Source organism: Arvicola amphibius, chromosome 6 (genome assembly GCF_903992535.2).
Source record: "Arvicola amphibius chromosome 6, mArvAmp1.2, whole genome shotgun sequence".
Taxonomy (NCBI): domain Eukaryota; kingdom Metazoa; phylum Chordata; class Mammalia; order Rodentia; family Cricetidae; genus Arvicola; species Arvicola amphibius.
In genome coordinates, this window is record NC_052052.2 from 149,559,168 (window position 1) to 149,585,514 (window position 26,347).

The 26,347-nt window shown below is 47.6% G+C and overlaps 1 protein-coding gene across 1 annotated transcript in view; it reads right to left on the bottom strand.

The window, feature by feature from the left end:
* Positions 1 to 20,806, bottom strand: part of Ror2 (receptor tyrosine kinase like orphan receptor 2) — a 175,171-nt gene extending 154,365 nt beyond the window's left edge. The window contains exon 1 of the mRNA XM_038334963.1: positions 20,710 to 20,806. Coding sequence (XP_038190891.1) covers positions 20,710 to 20,806 — 97 coding nt within the window. The remainder of the gene's footprint in view (positions 1 to 20,709) is intronic.
* Between the last annotated feature and the right edge of the window lie 5,541 nt (positions 20,807 to 26,347).

Sequence of the window (26,347 nt, forward strand, 5' to 3'; positions counted from 1 at the left end):
ACTCATGTACATGTACATGCACATACATAGTTTAGGTATGCACATGTATGAGTAAACATGCATATGGAGGCTAAGCTAAGTCCAGCTGTCATTCCTCAGTACAGTTCACCTTTGTGTGTGTGTGTATGTGTGTGTGTGTTTGCATACACATGCACAGGCATGGATATACACACCTTTGTGTGCATACATGGAGGCCAGAAGCCTGTGAATCTGCAATAGATGTCTTTCTCTATTGGCCTCCACACTATTACTACTACTACTACTGCTACTACTACTACTACTACTACTACTACTACTACTACTACTACTACTATTATTATTAGGCAAGGCCTCACTGAACCCAGAACTCACTGACTCAGCAAGACCAGCTAGCCAGCAAGCTGCAATGATCCTCCTGACTCCCTACCCTCCCAGTGCAAGGGGTAGACAGCCCCACACCATCGCACCTGGCTGTTATGTCTGTGATGGAGACATGAACTCAGGTTCTCATGCCTGTGTGGCCACCACTTTCCCAACCAAGCCATCTCTCTATCTTCCCGCTGCTTTTTTGACACGGGGTTTTTCACTGGCCTGGAACTTGACCATTTAACTACGCTTGCTGGCCAGTGGGCTCCAGAGATCCACCAGACTCTACCTCCCCAGCCTTGGGATCGCAAGTGCACACGGCCATGAACCACGTTCGTACACGGGCTCTGGGAATCAAACTCAGTCTTTGTGCACGACTGACTCAGCCATCTCAGCCCTGACTTTTAAGTTCTGTGAATTTAAAACTATTCTAAAAAAAAAAAAAAAAAAACCTTGCCTTACTTCTGAAAGGAACAAAGTGCCGACACCCATAGGACATGAATGAACCTTGAAAACACTGTATTGCATGAAAGAAATCAACCACAGAAAGCCACATATGGAAATGATTCTATTTATATGAAATATCAGAAAAAAATGAGCTCTCGGAGCCCAAAGCACACACAGCTGCCAGAGCCCTGGGAAAGCTATGATTGTAGGGGTGCACGGTTTCTTTAGGGGCAATGACAACATTCTAAAATTGATTATGGTGTCAGTTTCAGGACTGCGAACACACTAGAGAAGACTGGGTTGTGTTCCTTACAGTGCTGTTCTCTGGCATGCGAACCACAGAAAGCTGTTATTAAAATGGAGCCCGACAGTGGAAAAGTTGAATCACACACTTCACACAAACATGATCGTCAAGAATGCATTTCATTTGGGGAGCCCTTTGAGGGATGCCGGAAAGCAGCGTGAGGTACTGTTACCATGTCTCCTATCTCCTGCCTGTGTGCCTCAGTTTCCCCCTATTAGCCCTCAGGTATTAACCTTCCACATGCTATATCAACAAACCAGTTTTGGTGGTGAAGAGAGGCCCAAGCGTCTATGTATCCCATTGTCAACCTCAGAAGGAGAATGATGCTGTCTTTTGTTTTTTAAGTAAATAAAATGTTCTCAATAAGAATAATAAATAAATAAATAAATAAATAAACAAATAAATAAATAAATAAATGGATGGATGGATGGATGGATGGATGGATGGATGGATGGATGGATGAATCTCTCACTCAAGTAAAAGCTGGGTAAGGGACTAGGGCAACCATTCCTGGTTGGGGCTATACCTCAGTTGGTAGAATGCATAGCTCGCACGCACTAGGCCCAGAGTTCAATGTCCATAACTGCAACGAACAATATATACCAACCATCACCTGAGAAGATGCTCAGAGCACTAATTACCAGGAAAACGTAAATCAAGACCATTGTGGTGCCACGTCACACCCAGATGGCTGTTTACGAAGAATGCTGAAGCTGGTCAGCACCACACGGTGGGTCAAATGACCCGCTCCGGCAGCGCTGCCCACAGCCCTTCTCCTTCAGCAGACATTTGTCCATGCGCATGTCACACCTCTGGGCTCTGCGGGCCACACCCTTTCTGGTCCCACTGAGCATCTTCCCGCCCAGTCCTGGTCCATCTTCCTCTCATGCCAAAGGTTTCTCCAGCGAAAAACGAAAGCATTATTACCAACAAAACAAGAAAGCAGAAAAAGAAGCACTAAACAATTAGCTCTCAGGAAGGGAGCAGTTGCTCAGCAGAAAAGGAGCCTGAGGTTTCATGGAGTCAACGAAGCAGAGACACACAGGTTCTTGCCACACAAGTGGTTGAAATGAGGGGGCAAAGGCAAAGAACCTGGGTGTCTACAAGAAATTGGTGACAATGGAGGCTCCAGTGGGGTGGCCACCAGGCTCCTTGCTTGGTTGATACAACTGTGAGACACACTTTGTAATTTAATTACTTCTCTAAATTTTGATGAAACAGCCAGATGTGGTGAACAACTATCAACTAATTACACAGTGTAGCAACAGCAGTAAGCAAACCTTGGGCCTCTTGTTACTTCTTTCCAGAACCTTCCAAGATAAGAAAATTTGTCATTATTTAAATAAATTTTTAATTGCCAAGCAAAACAGAGCTACATCAAAAGGCTAAAGAAATGTCTGAAAATCTGAGTGACTAATTCCGCCTCAGAATGGCATGAGAAGCACTAGAGGACTTCAAAGACTACCTCATGAGTTACGGTAATGTGACGGTTAGAGGAGCTGGTTAATAAGAAACCCCCACACTGGGCCCATTCACTGGACTGTTTGGGGATGGGGGTCATGAGGTGGAACAGCACTTCAGAGTTCAATGATGATGGGCACATGAGCAGAGAAGCCATCAAAAGGATCTTGGAGACAGTTACTGCCTCAGTAAGGAACAAATAACATGGCTTCCATATACTATGGACAATCTCCTTTTTCTTTTGAGAGAGAGAGCCATGTGTGTTCATGTTATGAAGGTACACATGTGTGGAAGCCAAGAGCCACCTTGAGCGTCATCCCTAGGGCTATCATCCACCTCTTGAGCTGGTGTTCCTTGTTGGCCCAGAACTTCTCATTTGTGCTAGGCTAGGCTATCCAGAGAGCTCCATGATCCACGGGCTTTTCTGTCCCTACCCAGCACTGCGATTACAAGTATGAGTCACCATGCCCATCTTTTTTATTTAGTTTTTTTGTTTGTTTATTTCTTTGTTTTGTTTTGGTTTTGTTGTTGTTGTTGTGTTTTTGTTTTATGTGGGTTGGTGGGAATTGAACTGAGTCTTCGACAAGGATTTTACTGACTGGACTATCTTCCCAACCTCGCTTTTCTATCCTCGATACATAGCACGTGAGATCCCACCGACTATGGAGACCATCCCACCAAGAGCTGGAAAATCTTGGGGGCAGCCAAGGGCTGGTTCATGGATCTTTCCCAGGGCCCCAAAGCCCTGCCTTAAGCCATCTCCTGCACAAAATCCTACCAGAAAATATCTCTACCATCAAAACTCTGAAGCTAATCACCAGCAACCAGACGGCTGGAGACACCCAAGGTTTCCCAAGGTAACAGAACTACCCAGGCCAGTCCTCGTTCTTTCCTACACCAAACTCTAACCCAAACCCTACCCCCAATCCACACACTCCTCTAAACCACCTAACCCTAATCCTCCCCTACAGCATCAAACCCTAACCCATCCCAAACTCTCCCCTACAAGACCTGACCTTCCTGAAGAAACCCAAGAAAGTCTTTCCCCTGTTCTGTTCCCTTCCCCTTTCCCTGTCCCCTCTGTTTGCTCAGTTATCCACCCAAGCAAAGCTTATGTTTCTTGGGCTGCCCTGGGTATCTCGTTGGAGTGGTCCCCTTCTTACAAGCAGTGCAAATAACAAACTCTTCCCATGTAAGAGCAGCTGAGCGGGGCTGGAGGGATGATGGCTCCGCAGCTAACAGCACTTGCAGCTCTTGCAGAGAACCCGGGTTTGGTTCCCAGCATCACATGGCAACTCACAACTCTGTTAACCCCAGTTTTGGGGGATCCGGTGCCCTTTTCTGCCCTCTGTGGGCACCAGGCACACATGTGGTGCACATACATATATATAAACACACACAAAAAGTAAAAATAAGTAAATCTTTATTTTTAAATCACACAATCCCATGACAGACCATACAGCACAACGTGGGACTGAGCCTGAGGGCCACACACAGAGAAAGATTCGCATTCCTGTGAACACTCCCTCTCACAGGCGCTGGTGGGTAGAAAGACTCATTATCAGAAACCCAAACAGCCCCGCCGGATTTGGATTCACCATTCAAATGTCCTGACTAAGCCATGCTAATGCATTCCACGGCCCCACCCCCTGGATGCCTGAAATCACGGACAGTAACAAACCCTATAAATACTATTTTTTTCCAGTACACACCTACCTGTGACAAAGTTTTATTTAGTGAGCAGGCAGAGTAAAATTAAAAATAACTAACAGTTGAAGAAATGGCTAAGAGGGAAGAAGCCTAGCGACTGAGAATTAGATTCAAGACCCATACAAAAGTGGAAGGAAACCGACTTTAGAATATTGTCCATTGACCTAAACACACCGCCGCCCCCCTACACATCCATGCGCATATACATATACAACAATAAAAAAATAAATTTTAAGAAAATAAAAGTAACTGACAATAAAAGAGAAATGATAACACTGTAATAAAATTGCCAGCATTATTCCTCTTGTGTTTGGGGCATTATTAAGTAAAGTAAGGTTTACTTGAATACAAATGCTGCCATATTACAAGAGTTGAACTGATAACCAAGGGTCTGTGGATGGAGTAACAGGAAGGGTAATGTACATGCTGTGGATACACTGGACAAAGATTCTGTGTGACACTGTGCCAGGGGAGACATGAACAAATGTCCACTCGTCCCAGAGAGAGAAACCATACATACCTAAGCAATAGCAGCACCAACGTCCAACTTGGTGAAATAATGAGTTTTACTGGGGTTTCTTACAGGAGTATGGGTGAGGGGTACTTACTGGAGCAGGGGTGACTCAAAGACAGTTGCATCACCAAAAAGCCCACCCCAGCAAGGTGCTACTCACGAAAGCAAGATCCCTAAAGTTCTCTACACAACTTAAAAGGCAGCTACACTAAGATTCTCCTCTCTGGAATCCTTACTGCTTACATAACCTTGGAGAGAGAAGGGCCTTGTAAATCTGGTCAGTTTCAGGGACTTCCTAAGACTTACCGGTTGCTTACTTTCTGAGTCTTAACTAGTCTTCTTTCGAACTTTCTGAATTTTAAGGAACTTCCTGCCAGGAGAAAATGTTTGAAATCAGAAGAAACTGCTCTACAACAAAAGTGAAGGTGGCATAAAGGAAGAGGAGAGAGGGCACAGAATGGTGACACACCTCTTAGGGTGGTCGGCATGCAAGTCAGACGAGAATTCTTCTCTTCTGGAATTTTTCATTTTAAATGTAGACCATGTTTACCTTCACGTAACTGAAAGCAGGAAAAGTGGATTTGCACATCAAGGAGCTATAGTACTTCCTGATCTGGACAAGGGACCCACAAGAGTGCGTACATGTGCACGCGCACACACATGTACTCCAGACCTACCCAGAAGGCCACCTGGCATTTATAATCTAAAGAATACAGAGCTCACCGGAAATGACTCAAGGGATAGGAACTAATTCTGATTATAACTCAAAATATTAAACGGAAATGTCATTAATCAACAACCTGTGTGTTTTACTCAGGCTCTACTTTATGTTGCTGTAGGGCTAGAGGAGAAAAGCAGGGAAGAGTTCTGACAGTGGATGACAATGGTCTCTGAAGATTGCTGGCTTCACGCGACTGACTTAGTATGTTTGCACGCCGTAGCTCTGAGTGATCTGTGGGAGATTGGATCATCCTCTTGTGGTTTCTATAAATCCAGGAACAATAAACCTCCACATCCAAACTTCTCCTAACAGTTCTCAAAATAAAATCCCCCCCTGGAGTCCAATTTGGGAAACCCGGTGTCAGAAAATACAAAGCAAGTCACTATACAACATGCAAAGCTTCCTACACCTGACCACTCGGGAGCCAAGGAAGCAATGCTCAGCCACTGCCACAAAAGAGTCACGAGCGCCACTCGTGGCCATAGCAGCTCCCGTTGGTCACTAAGTGTTCACTCAGATTACACTTTTCAGTGGGAGAGCACCTAAGGACAGCTTCACAATGGCATGGCGGGTGGACAGAATGAATTCCACCCTGCAAAGCCAATTTCATGGCTACCAAGAGAAGGAAGGAACACACACAGAATAAGAGACAATAAAAAACACAGAAAATGGAATTTTCTTTGAGTACCTGCTGTGGTTTGGATGAAAGTCCCCAGAGTCCACATGGAATGGCTTGGTCCCAAGAAGTACACTACTGAGGCAGTAGAGCCGCTGAGAAGAGGGGAACCATTGGGAGGTTTACAGTCATTGCTAGTGTGCCCTAAAAGAGGACTGTGGACCCCAGCCTCTCAGTCACTCTCGGCTCTTGCTCCTAATGTGTGTTCACTCTAACGCACATTCCTGCTGTACTTTGCTGCCTTCACTAGGGAACCAAGAACAAAGCCAACCCTGCAGAACTGAAAGCCAAATGCTAGCACTTTCTCTACCTTTGAACTTGCCTGTCTTAGTATTTCACCATAATAGCACAAAACTGATACAGGCTCCATGGGAATCCTCATTAAGTCAATTTGCAATCCAAACCAATGCCCACCTAGGCAACTTCTGTAAAGATGTGCCACTCCACTCTCCTAGCTGACATGCTCCATCTTTAAAAAGCCTGAGAGATTCAACTCTAAAATATGGAGAAAGGTGTGGCTAATCGAGTGAGCACCAAAACCCAGCCCGACTCCAAAGAACCTCGGGAAGGAACCCAAAGTCACCTCTACTGGCATCATCATGAAATGTCCCAGCAATAAGTGGCCACTTCACTGATGCACAAAAGACCAAGTGTCCCCAGGGACCTGACGCCGACTGCACAAAACACCAGGGAGCTTTTCCATGGAACCCTGGAGCTCACTGCACAACTTCCAGGCGGCTCCACAGGCCAGAAGCTCCTCTCCTCTTACCGTTCATTTAACCTTAGAGAGGGAGACTTTGTGAAACCGTAAGTTTCAGGGGCTTCCTGAGAATTCTGAGTCAGCCATTTCCTGAGTCTTACAGAGCTTTCTTTCTTTCTTTTTTTTTTTTTTTTTTTTTTTTTTTTGGTTTTTCGAGACAGGGTTTCTCTGCAGCTTTTTTAGAGCCTGTCCTGGAACTAGCTCTTGTAGACCAGGCTGGCCTCGAACTCACAGAGATCCGCCTGCCTCTGCCTCCCGAGTGCTGGGATTAAAGGCGTGCGCCACCACCACCTGGCTACAGAGCTTTCTTGAAGGGTGAGATGTTTCAACTCAGAAGAAACTGCTGCCCAACACTTTCTGGATGGGCAACTTTATCAGCTATGAAAACTTCAGTCTACAGGCTCAGCACCCCTACTGTGAAGACCCAAACTTCAAAATGCTCCAAGATTCAGAACTTTTGCACGCCAACATATGCTGTGAGAAGCTTCTTAGGCTTTGTGTGCTCAGTGTGTACAAAACAGAGACGAGCCTCATGTTGACATGTGACACCCCCATAAATATACATTACACATATGAAAATATTGCAAAATCTGAGCAATTCTGAAATCTGAAACACTTGTGGTCCCAAATATTTTAGATAAGGATAAGGAAGACTGGGCCTGTAGTAACTTAGACATAAGCATTTTACTTCCAGGAAGCAACTCCACAGACACTCAACTGCTGGGGGAAAAGGAGGAGGAAGTGGAGGAGGAGGAGGAAGAGGATGAGGAAGAGGAGGAAAAGGAGGAAGAGGATGAGGAAGAGGAGGAGGAGGAAGAGGAGGAGGAGGAAGAGGAAGAGGAAGAAGAAGACGAAGACGAAGACGACGACGACTGTTTGATGTAAAGCTATTTCATGTAATACTTAAGAATAAGAAGACCTGGGGCTGGAGAGATGGCTCAGAGGTTTAAGAGCACTGACTGCTCTTCCAGAGGTCCTGAGTTCAATTCCCAGCAACCACATGGTGGCTCACAACCATCTGTAATGAGATCTGATGCCCTCTTCTGGCATGCAGGCATACATGGAGGCAAAATGTTGTATACATAATAATTAAATAAATCTTAAAAAAAAGAATAAGAAGACCTGTGAAATAAACGATGCTTAAATGTGACACAAAAGTAAAAATGGGACTGTTGGGCCAAAGGGACCAGCAAGGACAGGACAGGGGAATTTGCAGGGTAGGAGGAACACAAAGAACAAAGTATGAAAGAAGATGTCCCAGTGAAACCCATTATTTCGAATGCTAACTAAAAATTAACTAGAAATAAACCATGAATATACAAATGACAGATACTAGCAATGTTTTCTGTTTGTTGATTGCTTTTTAATGAAGAAGTTGGAACTATAGTAATATGGAAAGGGGCTTTAGGTTTGGTTTGGTTTGGTTGAGCTAGGTCTCACTATCAGCGGTTAGTCTTGAACTGCGTACGCTCTCAAGGGTGGCCTGGAACTCCTGACTGTCCTGGGCTTCACTCCCGAGTACTGAGCTGGCAAGGCAGCAGAACCTGCATACCGTGGGAAGGCCCACAGGAACTGTAGCAATGAGAAGCCTCGCCGTGTGTGGTCTAAAGCAGCTGTGCTTGGAAACCATTATGAAAACCAGTGCTAAGTGGAAGAAGCCAGTTTCAAAGGCCACAGGGTCCACCATTCCATTTAAATGAAATTTCCAGAACAGTCAAATCCTCAAGGACAGAGAGTAGATTACTGCTTGCCAGGCCTGGGAAAAGGGAGTTGGGAAGTGGAGACCAACTGCTAACAGGTGTGGGTGCTCCTCAGAGGGTAGGCAGGTTCTGAAACCGCACAGAGGAAACGAACGCTCCGACAGGCTCAACTGCCCACTGACACAGACTCACCTGGGAAGGGTGTCTCAATAGCACTCATAAAAGTTGCTCCAGGGCTGGAGAGATGGTTCAGGGGTTGAGGGCCCTGGCTACTCTTCCAGAGGGCCCAGGTTCAATCAATTCCCAGCACCTAAACGGCGGCTCACAAGGGTCTGTAACACCAGTTCCAGAAGTCTGACCCTCTCTCCCTGGCCTCCATGAGCACACAGCATACAAATTCACAGACATACATGCAGCCAAAACACTCAGGCACATTAAATGAATAAGTAAATAAATAAATCATTAAAAATTAAGCAGTTGGTCCCAGCAAAGCTTGCCGACTCTCCATTCTCCATCCCTGTTTTGTTTTCTGAATATACTTAGAAAAGTTGGTCCAAGCCAAAGCTCACTCACTCAACATCACAACCCCCACTCCCAACACCCCCAAGTTCACCACAGGATCCACTCTCTGCTTGGAGGAAAAAAACGGAATTTTAAAACTTACTCTTCAACAGCTCCCTTTATGTTCCATGCTGGCCTTCACTCTCTGTATTTACTTCATCAGCCACGGCCTTTACGGCCTGTAGAAATACAGTCGAGTAGGAGAAATCTGACCCCTGCTTCTTCTTAGAAGTATACTCTCGGATGAGAGGATAGGTGCATGCAAAGTCTGGGATAAAGTGAACCCTGTCTGAACTCTGAAAACATATTCAACCCTCCATTAATGAGAGGTAGGTAATTGGTGCAACACTCGACCTTGAGAAACAATGGATTTTCCCATTGAGAGAAGGGGTGGGGGTGTTTTATGTTCAAAATGAAGCTTCCTAAAGAAAATGATAATACACTAAATATTGCAAACAGCTAGGGAAAACTGAAGCACATCCAAGCCAGTTGACTCATGAGAGAAATTATATTCTTGGCAAAACTATTAACACCCTCAGAAGACAGAGCCCTTCCAAGTCGCATTCCTATCCTGAGTAGTCAGCAGGCTCCTTCTTAAAATCTATCTTCTCTCAAGTCCCCACAGCCACCAGGGTCGCCCTCAGTAACCTACTCCCGTGTACCCAGCTCCCTGGGCATCTACCTCCATCACCCATTGGTGTGCTGACTCAATGCTTCTCCCGGAGATGCTAATCAAGTACCCCTGCAACCTGCTGTCACCCTGCCTGAGTCATCCCCTTCTTTCTGCTGCAGGAGAACTGTCCCTCTGTTCAAAAGACAAGACAGTGCCTAGCTATACAAAGGACAAAAAGCACATCCTAGAACCCCTTCGCTTCCTAGCTATTGTCACACACACACACACACACACACACACACACACACACACACACACACACACACCAGGGTCTCAGTCCCCGGAGGTGAAACCATCTGCTTCATACTTCAAAGGATTCCCGTGTGTCCATAAATCACAAGGGTTGACAGTCACATCCCAGCGGCAGTGAGGATGTTTGTTTTTGTTGGCTTTTGCCTTTGCCCAGCCCTCTGTAAGGAAAACAAGGGCCAAGGAACAGTAGGGAGCTGGATGCCCTGGGTCTGGGCTTGGACAGAGGAGTCCTTGGAGGATCCAGGCAGCCATCCCTGGGGAGCTGCATGGTCCCTGGTCAACCTGGTCCACTCTGAAACCTGAGTGGACCCTATGAAGAATTGCCTACCCCCATCAAAGCTTCAAATCTAATCACGGCCCTCCTCTCCTTAGGTAGTAGCCACAGAGGACAGCAAGAAAGGAAGGCAGCTAATCCGAAAGCTCTGGGGTGCAGGCCTCTGCTGCAGAAGGTTCTGAAAAGAGACGAACCCTTCATACCCTGTCATCGGGGCAAAGCGGTCATAAAGATCCCAGCAGGGCAGTAGTGCCCTGATCACAGTGGACCTAAACTGTGCAGAGGCACCCGGTGACCTGCAATCCAAGCTACTGAACACAGTAGAGAGAGCTGCCTTCAACCACACTCACTCCAAGAGTGTGTCTCTGGCTCTCCATACTAACACTGACCAGTGCTGGAGGCAGGGTCAATCAGCTCCCCACCCTGGGGCGCAGGATCAGCAACACATTGCCGGCAGTGGAGATTCGCATCAGGTAAATTCTGTACCCCTACTCTGACCACAGACTCAGCAGCCAGCAGCAGTAGATGGACACTTGCTCAAGGGTCTATGTCAGGGTGCTGGGGCTTGAGTGTGCATCTCAGAAATTCACAGACTGAAAACTTAATCCTCAAATTTTACGGTAAATCATTTAGAGGTGGGGGCCATTGGGAGAGAATTAGGGTTAGGTGAGTTAATGGGGAGAGGGGCCCATCATGGTATTGGTAGCTTTGTAAGAACAGAAGACCTCAGCTGGAATACTTGCTCTGTCTCTCCATGAGGCCCTAACCACACACCAGGAGCAGATATGGGCTGCTGGCCTCTATAGTCAGAAGCCCAACATCTATTTATTTCTGATTAGGGATCTACCATAGTGGCTAATGGGCCCACACTAGCCCTTCCACAGACCTAGTCATTAAAAATTGGCTCAACTGCCCCACTCTGCTAGAGCTGCCTAAAGAGGGCAGCTCCACAGCAGGCCCTCGTCTGAAGCGAAAGGGTGGGGAGGGGAGATGGAGGAGCCACAGGGTGACCTCTTCCGAGTGCCCAAGGAAGCCAAGACGAGGCTGCCCCTTCCTCTATAAGACAAGCTGCTGCAGCTCCCTGATCAGCACTTTCTCTGTTTCCTTCTGTGAGCATCTCTTCAAAGGACTCCTGTGTGTACAAACATCACCAGGGTTGACAGCCACATCCCAGCAACAGTGAGGGTGTCCCTTCAAACGCTCCCTTTTGGTTTTGGTTATATTTTTATTGTTATTTCAAAACAGGGTTTCTTGGTGTAGCCCTAGCTGTCCTGGAACTCACTCTGTAGACCAGGCTGGTCTCAGACTCACAGAGATCCGCCTGCCTCTGCCTCTTGAGTGCTGGGATTAAAGGTGTGCGCCACTGCCATCGGGTCAACCCTCCCTTTAGTAACAACACTGCCCCTCAGCAATCAGACACCCCCCAAAGACCTCAATGTATCAGCTCCTGAGACCCACTCTACAAAGGAAGGCCACAATTCAAAGAAACAAGAGTCAGGACCAGAGCGTAACTTCCTTTTTTGCAGAGGGAACTATTATTCAACCTTACTAGTACAATATTCATGTTATTAAAAGTCAAAATGACCCTCATTTTAATACCCCTAAAATACTGGAAACTGGGGAATGGGAGAGGGACCTGGGGGTAAAGAGTAAATATGAGGACCTAACCTTTAATCTCCAGAACCCACGTGGAACCTAGATGTGGTGGCAGTCACTGAGGCTAGCACTGGCAAAGGGCCAGCTGGATCCCAGGAGGCTCACTGTCTCCAGGTGATCAGCTCCAGGTCAGTGAGAGAATCTGTCTCAAAAAAAAATGGCGTAGCCTCCACACAAGCTCACACGGGCAAGCATACATACATGTACACACACAAACTGGAAACGTGGGGCTGCAGAAATAGCCATACCCCCTCAGACTCCCGTTCTTCTGGCCACTTGCACAAGAAAGGGAATTTCTACAGTTCATGCTGTAATGTCCAGGATTTCAATTAAGCAGAGCTGGCCAGGAAAACAGACTATCTGGGGAACTCCAGGGGACACAATGTGTCTGAGTAGGGACAAGCTTACTCAGCATGCACATGGAATATGTCTAAAGTGGAATGAACACCAAATGCTTTAGAAAGCTCAGAGAACAACCCAAACCTCCTCCACTCCCCAAGAGCAGTCCGAAAACCCAGAGAAACAAGCTGAAATTCTTTGTCTTAACCTCCGGCCCTCTAACTGCTCACTGGATGCCCCAAAAGTCAAGCTGCACCAATGACACCCTTAAGAATTGTCGGAATCGGGTGTAGTGGCACTTGGGAGACAGGCAGGCAGATCTCTATGAGTTTGAGGCCAGCCTGGTCCACAGAGAGAGTTCCAGGACAATCAGAGCTATACTGAGAAACCCTGTCTCAAAAATTAAAAAAAATAAATTTTAAAAAAATCAAACAAACCAAAGAATTGTTGGGGTTGCTCACTAAGCTGATTCCCGCCCACTTCCTTGCAGACTCTGGTTTTAGAAACAAGATGGCTGGTGAGGAGGTGATGCACTCATGATGGCGGCAGTCCCCGCTCCATCACTCTGCCCGGCCCGCCCACAGTTTATTCCAGGACCCGCAGGACACCAAAATCAGAAGAGAGGCAAGTCTCTCAGAGAAGAGGACTAAATACGCGGACCTGCTCAGTTCTTCCCAGGTAAGAGCAATCATCCTGGCATTGCCTGCAGTAACACAGCACCCACAGGACCCCTCGTCACATGCCCGCACAGCTCACCCAACCCCCCGTCTACACGGACCACAGGACACTTGTCACATGCCCACACAGCTCACCCAACCCCTCGTCCACACGGACCACAGGACACTTGTCACCTAGCGCTCCCACATTACAAGCTTACATTTTGATTTTTGAAACTTTCCTCAGTTTCGTTTCTTGAACATTTTCAATCTATATTTGACTAAAAAGGGGTGCAGCATCTCAGTATAAAGGTAGCTGCCTTCCACACACCTTAATCTCAGCACTCGGGAGGCAGAGGCAGTGTGATCTCTGAGTTTGAGGCCAGCCTGCTCTATAGAGCAGGTTCCAGGACAGTCAGGGTTGATCCACAGAGAAACCCTGACAAACAAACAAAGAGCAAAAACAACAACAACAGAAAGATAGCTGCCTTCTTTCACTAGGGTCCTATAGGAAGGATGAAGGATAGGGTTCACTGGGGCTCCTGAATCCCGAACCACAGCAGAAGACAGCTTCTTTATTAGGATAAAGAAGAAAAGGAACAGCCTCGTTAATGTAAGACTCTCCTCTGCACCCTAAGAATTTATTTCAGGGATAGCCTGTCAAAAGCAGAATGGAGCAGGGTGTGAGGAGCAGGCGCACCAAGACAGTTTAAAGCACCACACACAGGGCAAACTACTGCTGCTCCAATCTTACCTTGTCCTAGCCAGAAAGATCTGGAAATCCCTCTTGGGATCCACAGAGCCCTGGGCTCATGTGTAGTCACTGTATCTGGTGTGCAACCCACATGGAGAAAGAACACTGAGTATTTAGCTCACATGGTGCAGATTTTATGGTTTCTGTATAGTAAAGCCTCATGCTCATTGCTCAGCAGACCACGGAGTACGTGCCAGCCGGCAGCACCAATCAGCTCTGAAAATGGCAAACTGCACACCAGCTGCCATACCCCTGCCCTGCTCTGACTCCCGCCACTCAATCTAGCTTGTACTCTCTTGATGAAGAAGTCAATCTCCTTTTGTATTTAGAGGCCTTTTATATTCATTGTTCTGCAGACTACATACCTTACACAACATTGACAGTTAGCAATACAACACAGTTGTTCCAAATAGGAACCTTCCAAACCTGCCAGTCTTGCTTTAGAACCTGATTCTTGTCCTTGGTTAGGCTGTCCATCGCCCAAGCTAGAAACATTGCTGGTCACCTAGAGAAGGTCACAGTAGCCCTCTCTGGCCTCGTTATTTCTTTTCCCCTTGCAGATAAGGAAAACTATCACTCAAAGTTCATGAGCACTCAGAATTCGGATGTGATCCACCCTGAAAAGCACCGTTGTGGCCACAATAAGAAACTTGAGATGAATGCAGCCAGGATTTAAGGTGAACTCTAATAATGGCTGTCTGAACTGAAGGTGTCAGGCCATGTGGAGACAAAATAGGGGTGAAGACAGACTTGTGTGTGCATGGAAACCAGGAGCCACCAAGAAGCGGAAGACGGAAAGAAGGTTCTCCTGAACAGTTTCCAAACTGTGGACCTCATGACTCACTGTCCGTGTAATTGCACCTCCCAAGACTGTGGGAAGATACATCGGTGTGACAATATGTGTCCTACAAGACTCACATATGGTTTTCAGACTTATTTTTGTCATAATCAAGCCACAGATTTCAACTCTGTCCATGCTGGTCTCATTGCCCCAGGTCTGGCCACTGGGGAGCCTCCAGGCTGGCCCCCGTGTGCTCTCAGCACACCCACTGTGTCAGGCCACTGAACCACTACCCCAAGACCATGCATGCCCCAGGCTCAGCTTGATCTTCTCAACCATGGCTATATCTTCAGCCATCGCCACAAGACACTCTAGCTCCTCGTATGTGCAGCAGGGTTTAGAGGACTAAAGACTGGGAACTGGGAACACTCAGTGCTAATGAGGTGCTAAGCTGTTACAGAAAAAATGAACATGGTTTAAACACTATGGGTCTGCCACTAAATATGATGCATCGTGTGCTTATACAGGAGTCATGAGTCATACCGACACCTCCGATTCCAACCCACTCCCCCAGATCTCCCCTCGACTCCCCCCATTGCACGTGTACATCCTCTCGTTCCACAGAGATGTCTGGTTGCAGCACTAAGCAGGCTTCTCATTCGCTCAGTCTTGCTTGTCTACAAAGTGCCAGTTTCCAATGGAAACTATCAAGGTGAAGGCCAGGTGTGTTTGCAGATGGTGTATGGCTTTCCCCATCAGCTGAGGCTACACAATCAAAGCATCACTAACATGAACTAAGTGCCTCTCTCTCTTGGATCCCATTGGTGTCTTGTCACCATTTGTAATAAGACTTGCTTACCTACTGGCATTCAGTTCTAGTTTCCTGGACCTCTTTGGGCCTTAACATTACATTTTCCATAAGCACGTATTTCATTTGAAACAGGGTCTCTCTACATAGTCCTGGTTATTCTCGAACTCAATTTGTAGACAGGGCTGGCCTTGAACTCATAGAGATCCACCTGCCACTGTCTCCCTGGTGTTGGGATTAAAGGTGTGCATCACTATACTGGACTTTAATATAACAGTTTCAATGAGTAGAGCTTCAACATGTTCCAAAAGACAAAGTGTTGTTACAAAGGGTTCAAGAATACACTGAGAACAGAAGGAAAGTCTCTGAACGCGACAGAGGCTGAAAAGTTTCCCTCCAGGATCAGAACCAAACAGGGGTGTCCCCTTTGAGCCCATGATGGACACAGTGGTGGAAGTTCAAGACTGAGCAATTAGACTAAATAAATAAATGAGAAGTTTAATTGCCTGTCTGCAGTTAACTAATACGACCTTATACAGAGGCTGAGAGCCACCAAGTGCTAGCTGTGCGCAAATAAATTCTGTAACCCAAAGGGAAAAAAAAATCAGTCTGTATAAGTTAACTTCTATAAACTTACTAATAACAAATAACACACGTATTTAAAAAAAAAGGAAAGCAAGAAAGAAATTCAATTATCGTAACACAAAAAAAAAGAGAGAAAATACTTAGGCGTTGTTAATTATGGAAGCCAAAGACTTGAAAGACTGAAGGCTATGACACATGGATGAGTGGAATGAAAGCCGTCAATATATCTGTGCTTATGAACCGAAGACAATACTGTGAAGAACCCAATACTGCTGAACACAACCCACAGATTCACCGCAGCTCCTCACCAAATCCCAGCTGACTACGTGTGGCTAAGGACACCCACCATGTGCCCATTGGGGTGAAGGAAGTAAATGTATTTTTTAAAATAATTTTGACCTTAAATAGTCACATGTGCCTGGCAGCTCCCATATTCCACAGCATAAAAGTTACGGTAAGTTCAAGCCAAAAAGTTCCTGTAATTTAACCGTATATCCGGTGAGCTGTCCCTTCCAGAAGGGTGTGGAAGCCATTAGGCCGGGGGTATGGGTGATGGTGGGGGAGCCCTCCCCCACTCCCGGAGGTTGGGGGCAGCAGCCATGTTCTCCTGATAACATCTCAGAAGTGGCGGAGTGCTTACTGAAGCTCATTCCAACACAATTAAACACACACACACTTCCCATTGGGGCTTAAGACCTTCTAGAGGCCAAGCTACTTAGTCGAATTAGGCTCAATTTTTTTTTCTGTAATTATTTCCTTCCCTTTGGCTTTTTTATGGGGGGGTGGTAGCAGAATTAGAACCTAAAGAAAACACCCCCAGATATCGCATCAGTGAGCTAATCAAACCAAAAACAATCCCGTTTTCAAAACTGTTATGAAAACCTTCAACATGGTCCAACCATCCTCCTTGGCCACTCTATCAAGAGGACTTCAAACAGATTACACCCTAGACAGTTTTTATGAGCACTGCACATGTAAGCAGAGCTGTCGCGCCCTCGTTTCCAACTTGGCAGGCTCCTCAACAAAACCAAATAAATACATGCTAGGCAAAGAGGGGCCTCCGGAGCACCATCAGCTGCCGCCATAATTCGTGGGCTGCAGCTCCTCTAGGTATTTTGATTCTTTTTTAATTCCAAAACTGCATAGGTAACACTACCTATTGAGCCCCTAAATGTGACTAGCGGATCAATGGAACAGTGCAAAATCAAGACCCCCCCAAGCCACAGTGGCCAAATGGGTTCTTTCTACCCAACAGCCCTTAGGCTAGTAACCCTGACTCTGCTTTCAAACCCCATGTGTTTGGCATTGGGGAATGGGGTCCCCTCTAAGCAGTCACTGGAAAGAGCAGTCCCAGCCAAGGAACCCAGAATGGGGTGCAGCAGCGCAAATCCAGTGGTCACCAGTGGATAGCAAAGAAAGGTGTCTATCCTTGGTTCCTCTCCAGGTCCCCAGAAAATCAACAGATGAACACCAGGAGACCTATGTCACCTTAAAGGACACTTCATGAACCTTCAGGCAGGGATAACATTTAGTAGTAGTGGGTTATAACCAGTGTTTCCTAGTGACCCCTGCCCAGACTGGCCAACCCCACAACTCTCTTTAAAAGACAGTTCCAGGTTGAAATAACTCCCGAGAAGATTCACCTCCCCTACAAGTCAAAGGAGCCAACCCCTGAGCACCTAATCCATTTCCTTCAGAAAAGATTCCTCCCCCAAAAGGCCGGCATGAAGTGTGGCTCCTGCCAGCCTTCTCAGTCCCCCAGTCGAAATCTAGGCTGTTTAAAGGGGGGAGAGAGAGAGAGAGAGAGAGAGAGAGAGAGAGAGAGAGAGAGAGAGAGAGAGAGAGAGAGAGAGAGAGAGAGAGCGCCTCAGGGCAAGTCACACAAACACCAATGACAGCTAGCCTCCAAGTAAACAGCAGACACAATGTCCACCAATAAAAACAGAGAGTTCACTCAGTGCTTTTGTAAGTCTGCAGAGAACCGTCATCAAAACTGCTCCCAGAAATGCACATTTTTCAGCCAGTGGTTTTGTTTTTGTTTTTGTTTGCTGTGCAAAAATATCAAGCAGAGTTTTTCTTGGCTTTCTAGCTACACCAGGCTAACTAAATCAAGTGCAGTCAGTCACAAGGCTGGGGATGTAGCTCAGAGGTAGAGTGGCAACCTAACACGCAGGAAGCCCCGGGTTCTGCCTCCCAGGAGGAAACTAAGGTTTGGGGCTGTTCTGTTTTAAATGGAACCTGGCTGACTGAACCCCTTCCCTGACATTGTACGTCCCACAGGAGTCCACGGCGCTCAGATTCTCAGGGTGTCAATCTTCTCCACTGGATGTCAGGGCTCAACTTGAAATTGTTATTAAACACTGAAAAGTTTCCAATGTGCAGCTGTGGCTTGCTTGGTCCTCTGCCATAATAAGAAAAACATATTGTACGACGTCCACAGAATCTTTCCTGTTTCCACAGAGTCTTCTTACATGAGATGGCACCATTTCTTCTCTTCTAAGAGACTGCATTGGGTATTGCGATCGCCACTCCAGGGATCTGGACCAGAAGCAAACTGGGCCCTGACAAAAGGAGCAGCAAGAGAAGGCTAACGCTCGCCACTCCTGCCTTCCCTAATTCTGAGTACAGAGTCCCAAAGCGGGTATTTGGGTCCTTAAGGAATGGAGTCTTCTGATGAAAGTATGGGATCAGAACATATACCCACTGGGTGGTGGTGGCGCACACCTTTAATCCCAGCACTCGGGAGGCAGAGACAGGCAGATGAGTTCGAGGCCAGCCTGGTCTACAGAGTGAGTTCCAGTACAGCCAGGGCTACACAAAGAAACCCTGTCTTGAAAAACAAACAAAACAAAACAAAAAAGAATATATATACCCTTTTAAAATTACCTTTCCATGTTTTTACATCCCAAATTATTTCAATTATAGAACTCCCCAATTGCTGAGACTCTCTGACAACAAAAAAGATCTCAAACACCCAAATTTCCTCTAATAATTTCCATATCTATGTATTTGTGTGTATGTGTTTTCTGTAGGCTTAACGAGGAAGCAATCCAGAAAGAAGAGAAACATAGCCTACTCTTTCTATAGTGGGAACTTCATTTCACCAGCAAAGTAATGCAACTTCCACATAAGGCTCAAAAAGAAAGAAAGAAAGAAAGAAAGAAAGAAAGAAAGAAAGAAAGAAAGAAAGAAAGAAAGAAAGAAAGAAAGAAAGAAAGAAAGAAAAAGAAAAAAGGGTCTGATGGCTTTCTTCATCAGACGTGTTCCTCTGCACATGGTGAAGGTAGTGACCAAACTGCTACATCCAAAATGCAGGAGGACTTTTCTATTCTGGTTACAAACTTGATTTTAAGGTACCAGGGCTTCAAACTCCTTCATCACCTAGGACCTCTCACTATGGCAGACTCCATCCCCCACCCCAGCTACACCTCAAGAAGCCCCCAGGCTGCAGGATTAGCAAGGACCACTAGGTTACCAGCAAAGGCCAAAATCCCTGTGGAGGCGACCAGTTTACCACTCCCTAGTTTCAAAAGAAATTCTTGATGGTAGAAGAGTCAGTGGCAATTCTTACAGGGGGCAAATTGATAATGACATTAATATAGCATGTGCTGTACTCTCTCATCATGCACTCAGCGGTTCCTGCCTTCGTGGACAGAGGTATCAATGGAAATGAAGACATCAGAAACGGTGGACGCCATCAGCATCAGTTTAAGCCCAAACGCCCCCTGGAAAGGCTGCTCAACGTTTCTCTCCTCCCTTTGGCCGGATACGAGACAGCGCCCTGCACAGCAGGACTTGGGAAGAGCCCCAGAACCCTGCTGCCTGCTACTGCTCCCTAATTCTCACCTGCTTGCAGGAAGGCTGGTAGCTGGGGGACACTGACGCTGCTGTCCCAGTATGGCGCACCTCAGGCAGTTTAGGAACTTCAAACAAACCTCTTGAGTCCCAGCTCCTCTTGGGACTTCCTCACCCAAGCCAGCAGGGTGCGGGGATTCAGGCCGCAAACCTGATAGCTAGTAGATACTCCGGGGTTAGCACTGGGAGGATCATCTCCACCTCCTCTAGCCACCACAGTCTTTTCTGCCCAAGTATTCTCCAAAACACTTCTGTGCTTATTGAGGGGGTTCTCCTGATTCTAGCCAGGCACCCGCGGAATCCCCCAAAGGAGGAAGAAACACTACGGGCAGGCAGAGAAAAACACTCTCCTTTCAGGGGCGCAATATCAAGCCCTGGGGGCCAAGCCCCCACTGCGAAGGGCCCGCCAAACACCACTTCGGTCACCAATTACAACAAAAGGAAAACCAAGACCTTCGACCATGCGTCCCCCACTGTCCCTGGGAAAATGACTAACTCAGGACTTCATCTGGGGGCAGACGAGGTACAAGAGATGCGTGTGGAGGGGAAGGGTGACCTGAGAGGAATCGACGGAGTCCCGAGTCTTGGGACACACAGAGCACGTCTATGGGTGCACATCACGACTGGGACGCACTTGGGAAAAGCTCCCTGCCGCTGCCCACCGCGGCCTCTGGAAACACTTAGTGGTCCCTAGAGCGCATCTCATTGGAACCAGCCCCAGGCGACTAAGGAGGGCACGGGCCCAAGCTGGCGCCGAGCGCGCGGAGCATGGCCTCGCCTGGCGCCCCTCGATCGGGAGGACCGGCGCCCGCGAGGCGGCCAGTAGAGAGTGGTGGAGGATCGGGCGATGCTCGGAGTGCGCACGCAGGGTCCTTACCTGTGGTCCAGGGCGTCCAGAGCAGGAGTGCCGCCGCCGTCCAGACCGCCCGGGCGCACAGAGGCGCGTGCCTCGGCCGCGCCCAGCCCCGAGCCATGCTGCGGGCCGTGGGTGCCGGGTCTCCTACTGAGCGCTCGGCCTTCAGGCTTCGGGCCGGGGCGACTCCACCCCTCCCCTCCACGCGTCCGCGCTTTCCTCTCACGCGCTTCGCAAGCTGGTTCCCTTCGAAGGCCACTCTGCCGTCCCTTTCTCCGTGCCCCGGTGCGCCGCTCGGCTGCGGAGGCTCCGGAGAGCGGGCTCGGGCGTCCGGCAGGGCGCCGGGACGAGCGCGGGGGGCGGAACGCGGGCAGGCGCGCAGGAGGCAGGGTCCCCGGCTCGCCCGCCCCGATGGGCAGAGAGGCCGGCGCCGGCGCCCTCTGCCGGAGCGACTCGAGGGCGGCGACCCCAGCGCGCGGGAAAGAGCCCTATCCGCACCCGTGTGTTGTCCTAGGAGCTGCCTGTTGCGCCCGCCCTCCCGCTAGCGCCTTGGGATCTTTAGGCACAAAGGTGGAGCCTCTGGTTCATCCACTCTCCCAGGCACCCGAAACTGTTGCCGTCCACCATCAAGGGACCTGGAAAACTAAGGACCTGGGTCACAAATCAGAAACTAGGCAACGCTTAAGGAAGTCAACCTCACCTCCATGAGGAAACTCAGTTACCAGGTCTTCGAAATCCTGGCAGGGACGCGCAAAAGGGAGGTGTGGTCTTGGCACAGATGTTCCAGAAAATAACCAGCCTGGTCTCCATGCGCGCCCCGCCAAGCCCCTTGGGGACTATCAGGACCCTCCAAAGAAATGAGCACAAACTCCAAGTGCAGCCATGAGGAGGCTGCTCGCGGGACGGCGATAGTATCTGAAGTCCCAGTGGCCTGTCGTTTACTGTTGAAAGCAAATTGTGTCTTTTTACCCATAAACAGCAGAATGCTATTTGTTCTCTGCAGAACCCTCCAAAACACGCAAACTTAATTTGCTTCACTTATAAAAAGACATTTGTACGCAATTCAGACCGCATGCTTTCTTGATTATTCTTGCTTTTGTTTAGCACATGCCCAGATCTGGATTCGGAAGGCTTGGGCCTCTTGTTTGGAGCTGAGGAAATGTTTTCGTTTTTTCTCTTGGAGATAGCATTTGAAGTCTCCTGCCTTTCTGTTGTTTGCTTTGTGCTGTTTAACTGATTACCAATTGATCAGTATTTGCTGGGGCTCCAGTACCTGTTAATTGGGGTGAGGGAGCAAGGCCTGTAGTTTGCTCTCCTCAAAAGTGGCCCTCACAACCTCAGGCACGGCAGATAATGAGTCTCTGTGGTCATAGTCACAGAAAGCCGGAGCTGGCACTGGCCCCACAGTCCGGCCCAGTGTGACTGGGGAACATCTCTCCCAGTTCCGGTCTTCAGTCCTAACGGACTGTAGAGGGCTACTTGGGAGAAGAGGCCATCCCACCCCTGGCCAGACCGTCTTTCTGCAAGCACCGGTCAAAGGTTGCCAGAGGCGAACCTTTAGGGTTGTCCTTTTTTCACCTTCAGTGTCCCTTTAGAATGAGGAAGGTAGGCTTGGAGCACGGTGTGTGTGTGTGTGTGTGTGTGTGTGTGTGTGTGTGTGTGTGTGTGTTGCAGAGACGGGTCCTTTGAGCCTCTGCTACCTCTATCACTTGTGGAGCTTGAAGCTCCAGGCCCACTGCCTCCACAGTTGTGCTGTTTGCTCCTGTGACTTCCAGGGACCAGCTCCTGGATCTCCGCAGCTGTTTGTTGTTTCAACACAACCGCATCCCACCAACTGGATCCTGGTTTTGGTTTTGTTTGGTTGGGTGTTTTTGTTTGTTTTTTATTGTTGTTTTGTTTTTGCTTGTGCATGTGTGTGTGTGTGCATATGTGTGTATGTGTGTGTTACTGAGGATTGGGACCAGGGCCTTGCACATATTAAACAAATCTCTAACAGAGATTCATATCCCCAATCATCGACCAAAAAATAACACACACACACACACACACACACACACAGAGAGAGAGAGAGAGAGAGAGAGAGGAGAGAGAGAGAGAGAGAGAGAGAGAGAGAGAGAGTTTCTAGGCTGGGATCAGAAGTGTGGGCTGTGGAACGCGTCTCCTTAGGGCTCTTTTACAATTATCTTTGCACAGTTTCTGGCTCCTCTGAATTTCACTATGTTTGTAACTCTGGCTGCTTCCCCTATGTCTTATTCCTATTGATTCACAACAGAAGGACAAACACAAGTCAAACTGAAGATGTGAAAACACAAGCTTCCTCCATGGTTAACTGAATGTGACTTCGAACAAAAGCCAACATGGAGTTTCATTTTCCCACCTGTCTTTATTTGGTACCAATTGCGGTTCAACAAACTGCCCCCAAACACAAGCGCCCAGATAATATTTATTATTTCACATTTCTGTGGATGAAGAATTCACGGCCAGGGAAATAGCAGGAGAAAGGAATCCTTGGGGTTGACTGGCATGGCCCTTAGGAGGAGACAGCCGTCTGGAGCTTCACAATGGGAAGGAAGCCAGCACTGCTAAGAGGGTAGGAGGATAGTAGCCAGCCAAGGCTGTGACGGCACCCAGCACACACCAGAGAAACGAAGAGACCAAATGAAATCTCCTGGGGCAGAGCTTGACACAGGGATCCTGGACTACTGAAAGAAGAGCGTGGAGACCGGGTGGCGGTGTATGAGCTAATCTGCATTTTCCTAATGAACAGTCGTGTCAAGTGCCTTGCTTTGCACTATAATATCTTTCCTGTGTTTCTTTTTGTTTGTTTTACTTTGGTTTGGTTTGGTTTGGTTTTGGTTTGTCGAGTCAAGATTTGTCTCTTTATAACCTTGGCTGTCCTGGAACTCACTATGTAGAGCAGCAGGTTGGCCTCACATTCAGAGAACCACCTGCCTCTGCCTCCTGAGTGCTGGGATTAAGGTGTGCACTACCACGCCTTGCTTGTCCTGTCTTTCCTACAGGCCGTTGGTAAACTTCTTTTGATAACTATCTCTTCAAATCTGTTTCTTCTTATTTGAAATGGGGGACTTGGAATTTAACTCAAGGAAAATATTTCAAAGAAACTCTGAAATTTTAAGCCTTCTATCAGGAAGTACAGGTCACAAGAGGGTGCAGATGGGACATAGTTCCCCGTCATTTATACAGAGACAAGAACCACCTGGCATGACGTGACATGTGGAGAGCGTCTCCTCCCATGACACTCAGTGTGTGATATCTGTCCATACCAGTTGTCTGGCTCCAAAACCCAATCGGGAATCTAACAGTTCCCTCGTGTTCTTCCACGACAACACTGACGACCAGAGTTAGCCTGGGCCGCCGAAGGCTTAATGGACAGGACTGCCCCTTTCCAGATGCCAGCCATATGCATGTCTTTCCTACACGCTGCAATGCAGAGGTTCCTCCCACTCTCTTCTGGGGGACTGAGAGCTTGCTGCAATAGCTCATGGCTGGCAACGTTGTCTCTCTAGGGTATCATGAAGGCAGCAAGGCGGTGGAAGAGCTGCATGGGGCACAGTTCAGAATGTACATCACGGAGGCAAATAATGTGGGCTCTAATCCAATTTGACTGCTATCTTCAGGAAATTGAAGAAACTGGATGAAAAAGTCATCACAAGAAGTTTGGGTCACATCGCCACAAGCTAAGTAGGTTAGCTAGGAGAAAGGTTTTATGAGATCCCAACCTGACCTCCACCCCCTACCCCCACCCCCCAGGCCTTTGATGCTGTCGACAGCTTCATCTCTGTCTTGGACCAACAAAAGTTATAGACGATGCCTTCTGTTGTTTGAGCCACTCAGTTTTGCGTACTTGGTTATAAAAGGCCTGGAAACTCGCAGAAAGTAGTGGGAACACAAGGAGAAGAGGCAGACATTTCGGCTTCTACTTGTTATAAAAATGTTAAATGTAACAAAACTTGCGTAACAAAATTACCTCACTTGAGGGGCTGGAGAGATGGCTCAGCAGTTAAGAATACTGGCTGCTGTTCCAGAGGTCCTGAGTTCAATTCCCAGCACCTACATCATCACAATCATCTGGAAAGGGATCTGATGCCCTCTTCTGTCAGGCAGGCATACATGCAAGTAGAACACTCATATAAAATACATAAATAAGCCGGGTGGTGGTGGCGCACGCCTTTAATCCCAGCACTCGGGAGGCAGAGGCAGGCGGATCACTGAGTTCGAGGCCAGCCAGCCTGGTATACAAGAGCTAGTTCCAGGACAGGCTCTAGAAACTACAGGGAAACCCTGTCTCGAAAAACAAACAAAAAAATACATAAATGAATAAACCTTTAAAAAATTACCTCTCCTGAACTAAACACACTGTCCTCAAATGCTGGGAATGAAGAGCAAAGCCCCTTCCCCTCCGGAGGGTCTGAGCGTGACTGCTTTGTAGAGGTGAATGTATTTATTCCTTACAGGTGGACTTGATCCTTCTCACACTTCATCCACCCTGAGAGGGAGAATCCGACTGCTGGGAGAAAAACTGGATCTGCTGACTTCAGATAAGGAGAATGACTTCCTAGGGTGCGGGGTTGGGGTGGGAGCTGGGAGTCTTCACACTTAGCAACCCCCATGATGCTGGTAGGAGATGTGACTGGTGCATCCGGGGACTCTGTGTGCCCATATGCAAATGAAGTCACTCTGTGATGTTAATCGGGTGTAGGGATCCTCTCAGGGACTTAGGCAGTCCTCAAGTGTAAGATGACAAAGATATGGGTGACGGTCCCTCATACAGTTCAGAAGTTCTGTGTGTAAGAGGGTGGCTGTGTGATGCTGGCTCTCACCACCCTCTGTCTTTAGTGATTTTTTTGTGGGGGAGGGGCCATAGATCACACCCAGATCTACTACAGAGATGGGGTCCTTGTGGATGTAAAAGGAGCCTTGCATCCAGAGAGCTGCACGCCAATCCTGCTCCAAGCTGGACCAGTTTGGGAAATAAGAAAGAAGCACAGTAGGAATCAGGGAAATGAGCAGCCCTCTCTGCTCCAACCTGCACCGTGTGTGCGGCCTACCACAGACCACTTTATGTGCTGGGCAGATACTCACTTGACATTACTTTCTCGTAGTCAATTTACAGCGAGGCACGGAGAATTACTATATATAAAAATTCAGAAAGTGTGTCACATGAAAGAAAAACCTGTTCTGAAGATAGCTCACATCTTGTTATGTTATTGCTTCATTGGTTGGGTTGGGATTTACCAAAAATGACATCGTTTCCATCCCACGTGAACACTAATATTTCTTTCTCCCCTTAAGAAGAAAAACCTTTTTTGCTTTATTATTTCAACAAGTTATCAATCTTAGTTTTCAGCTAGTCCTCATAAATTCTAGTTGTTAGTACTCATATCATTTTTATGACATGGCACCAGACTCTCAAATAAATACTGACAGGAGCCAGGCTGGAATTCATGGCACAATGTGTCGTTTGTATAATCTACACCCCCCTGGAGATACATAAATCATGCATTCCTGTGTGACAGGACAGGAGTCCCCGTGTGCTCCTGCAAAGGAACGGCCCACACATCTGGGGAGTGTCAGAGCCCTGCTTCAGGAGGAAAAGCCCACTTGACGTGGTCATCTCATAGCTGGGAATGTAAGTCTCAAA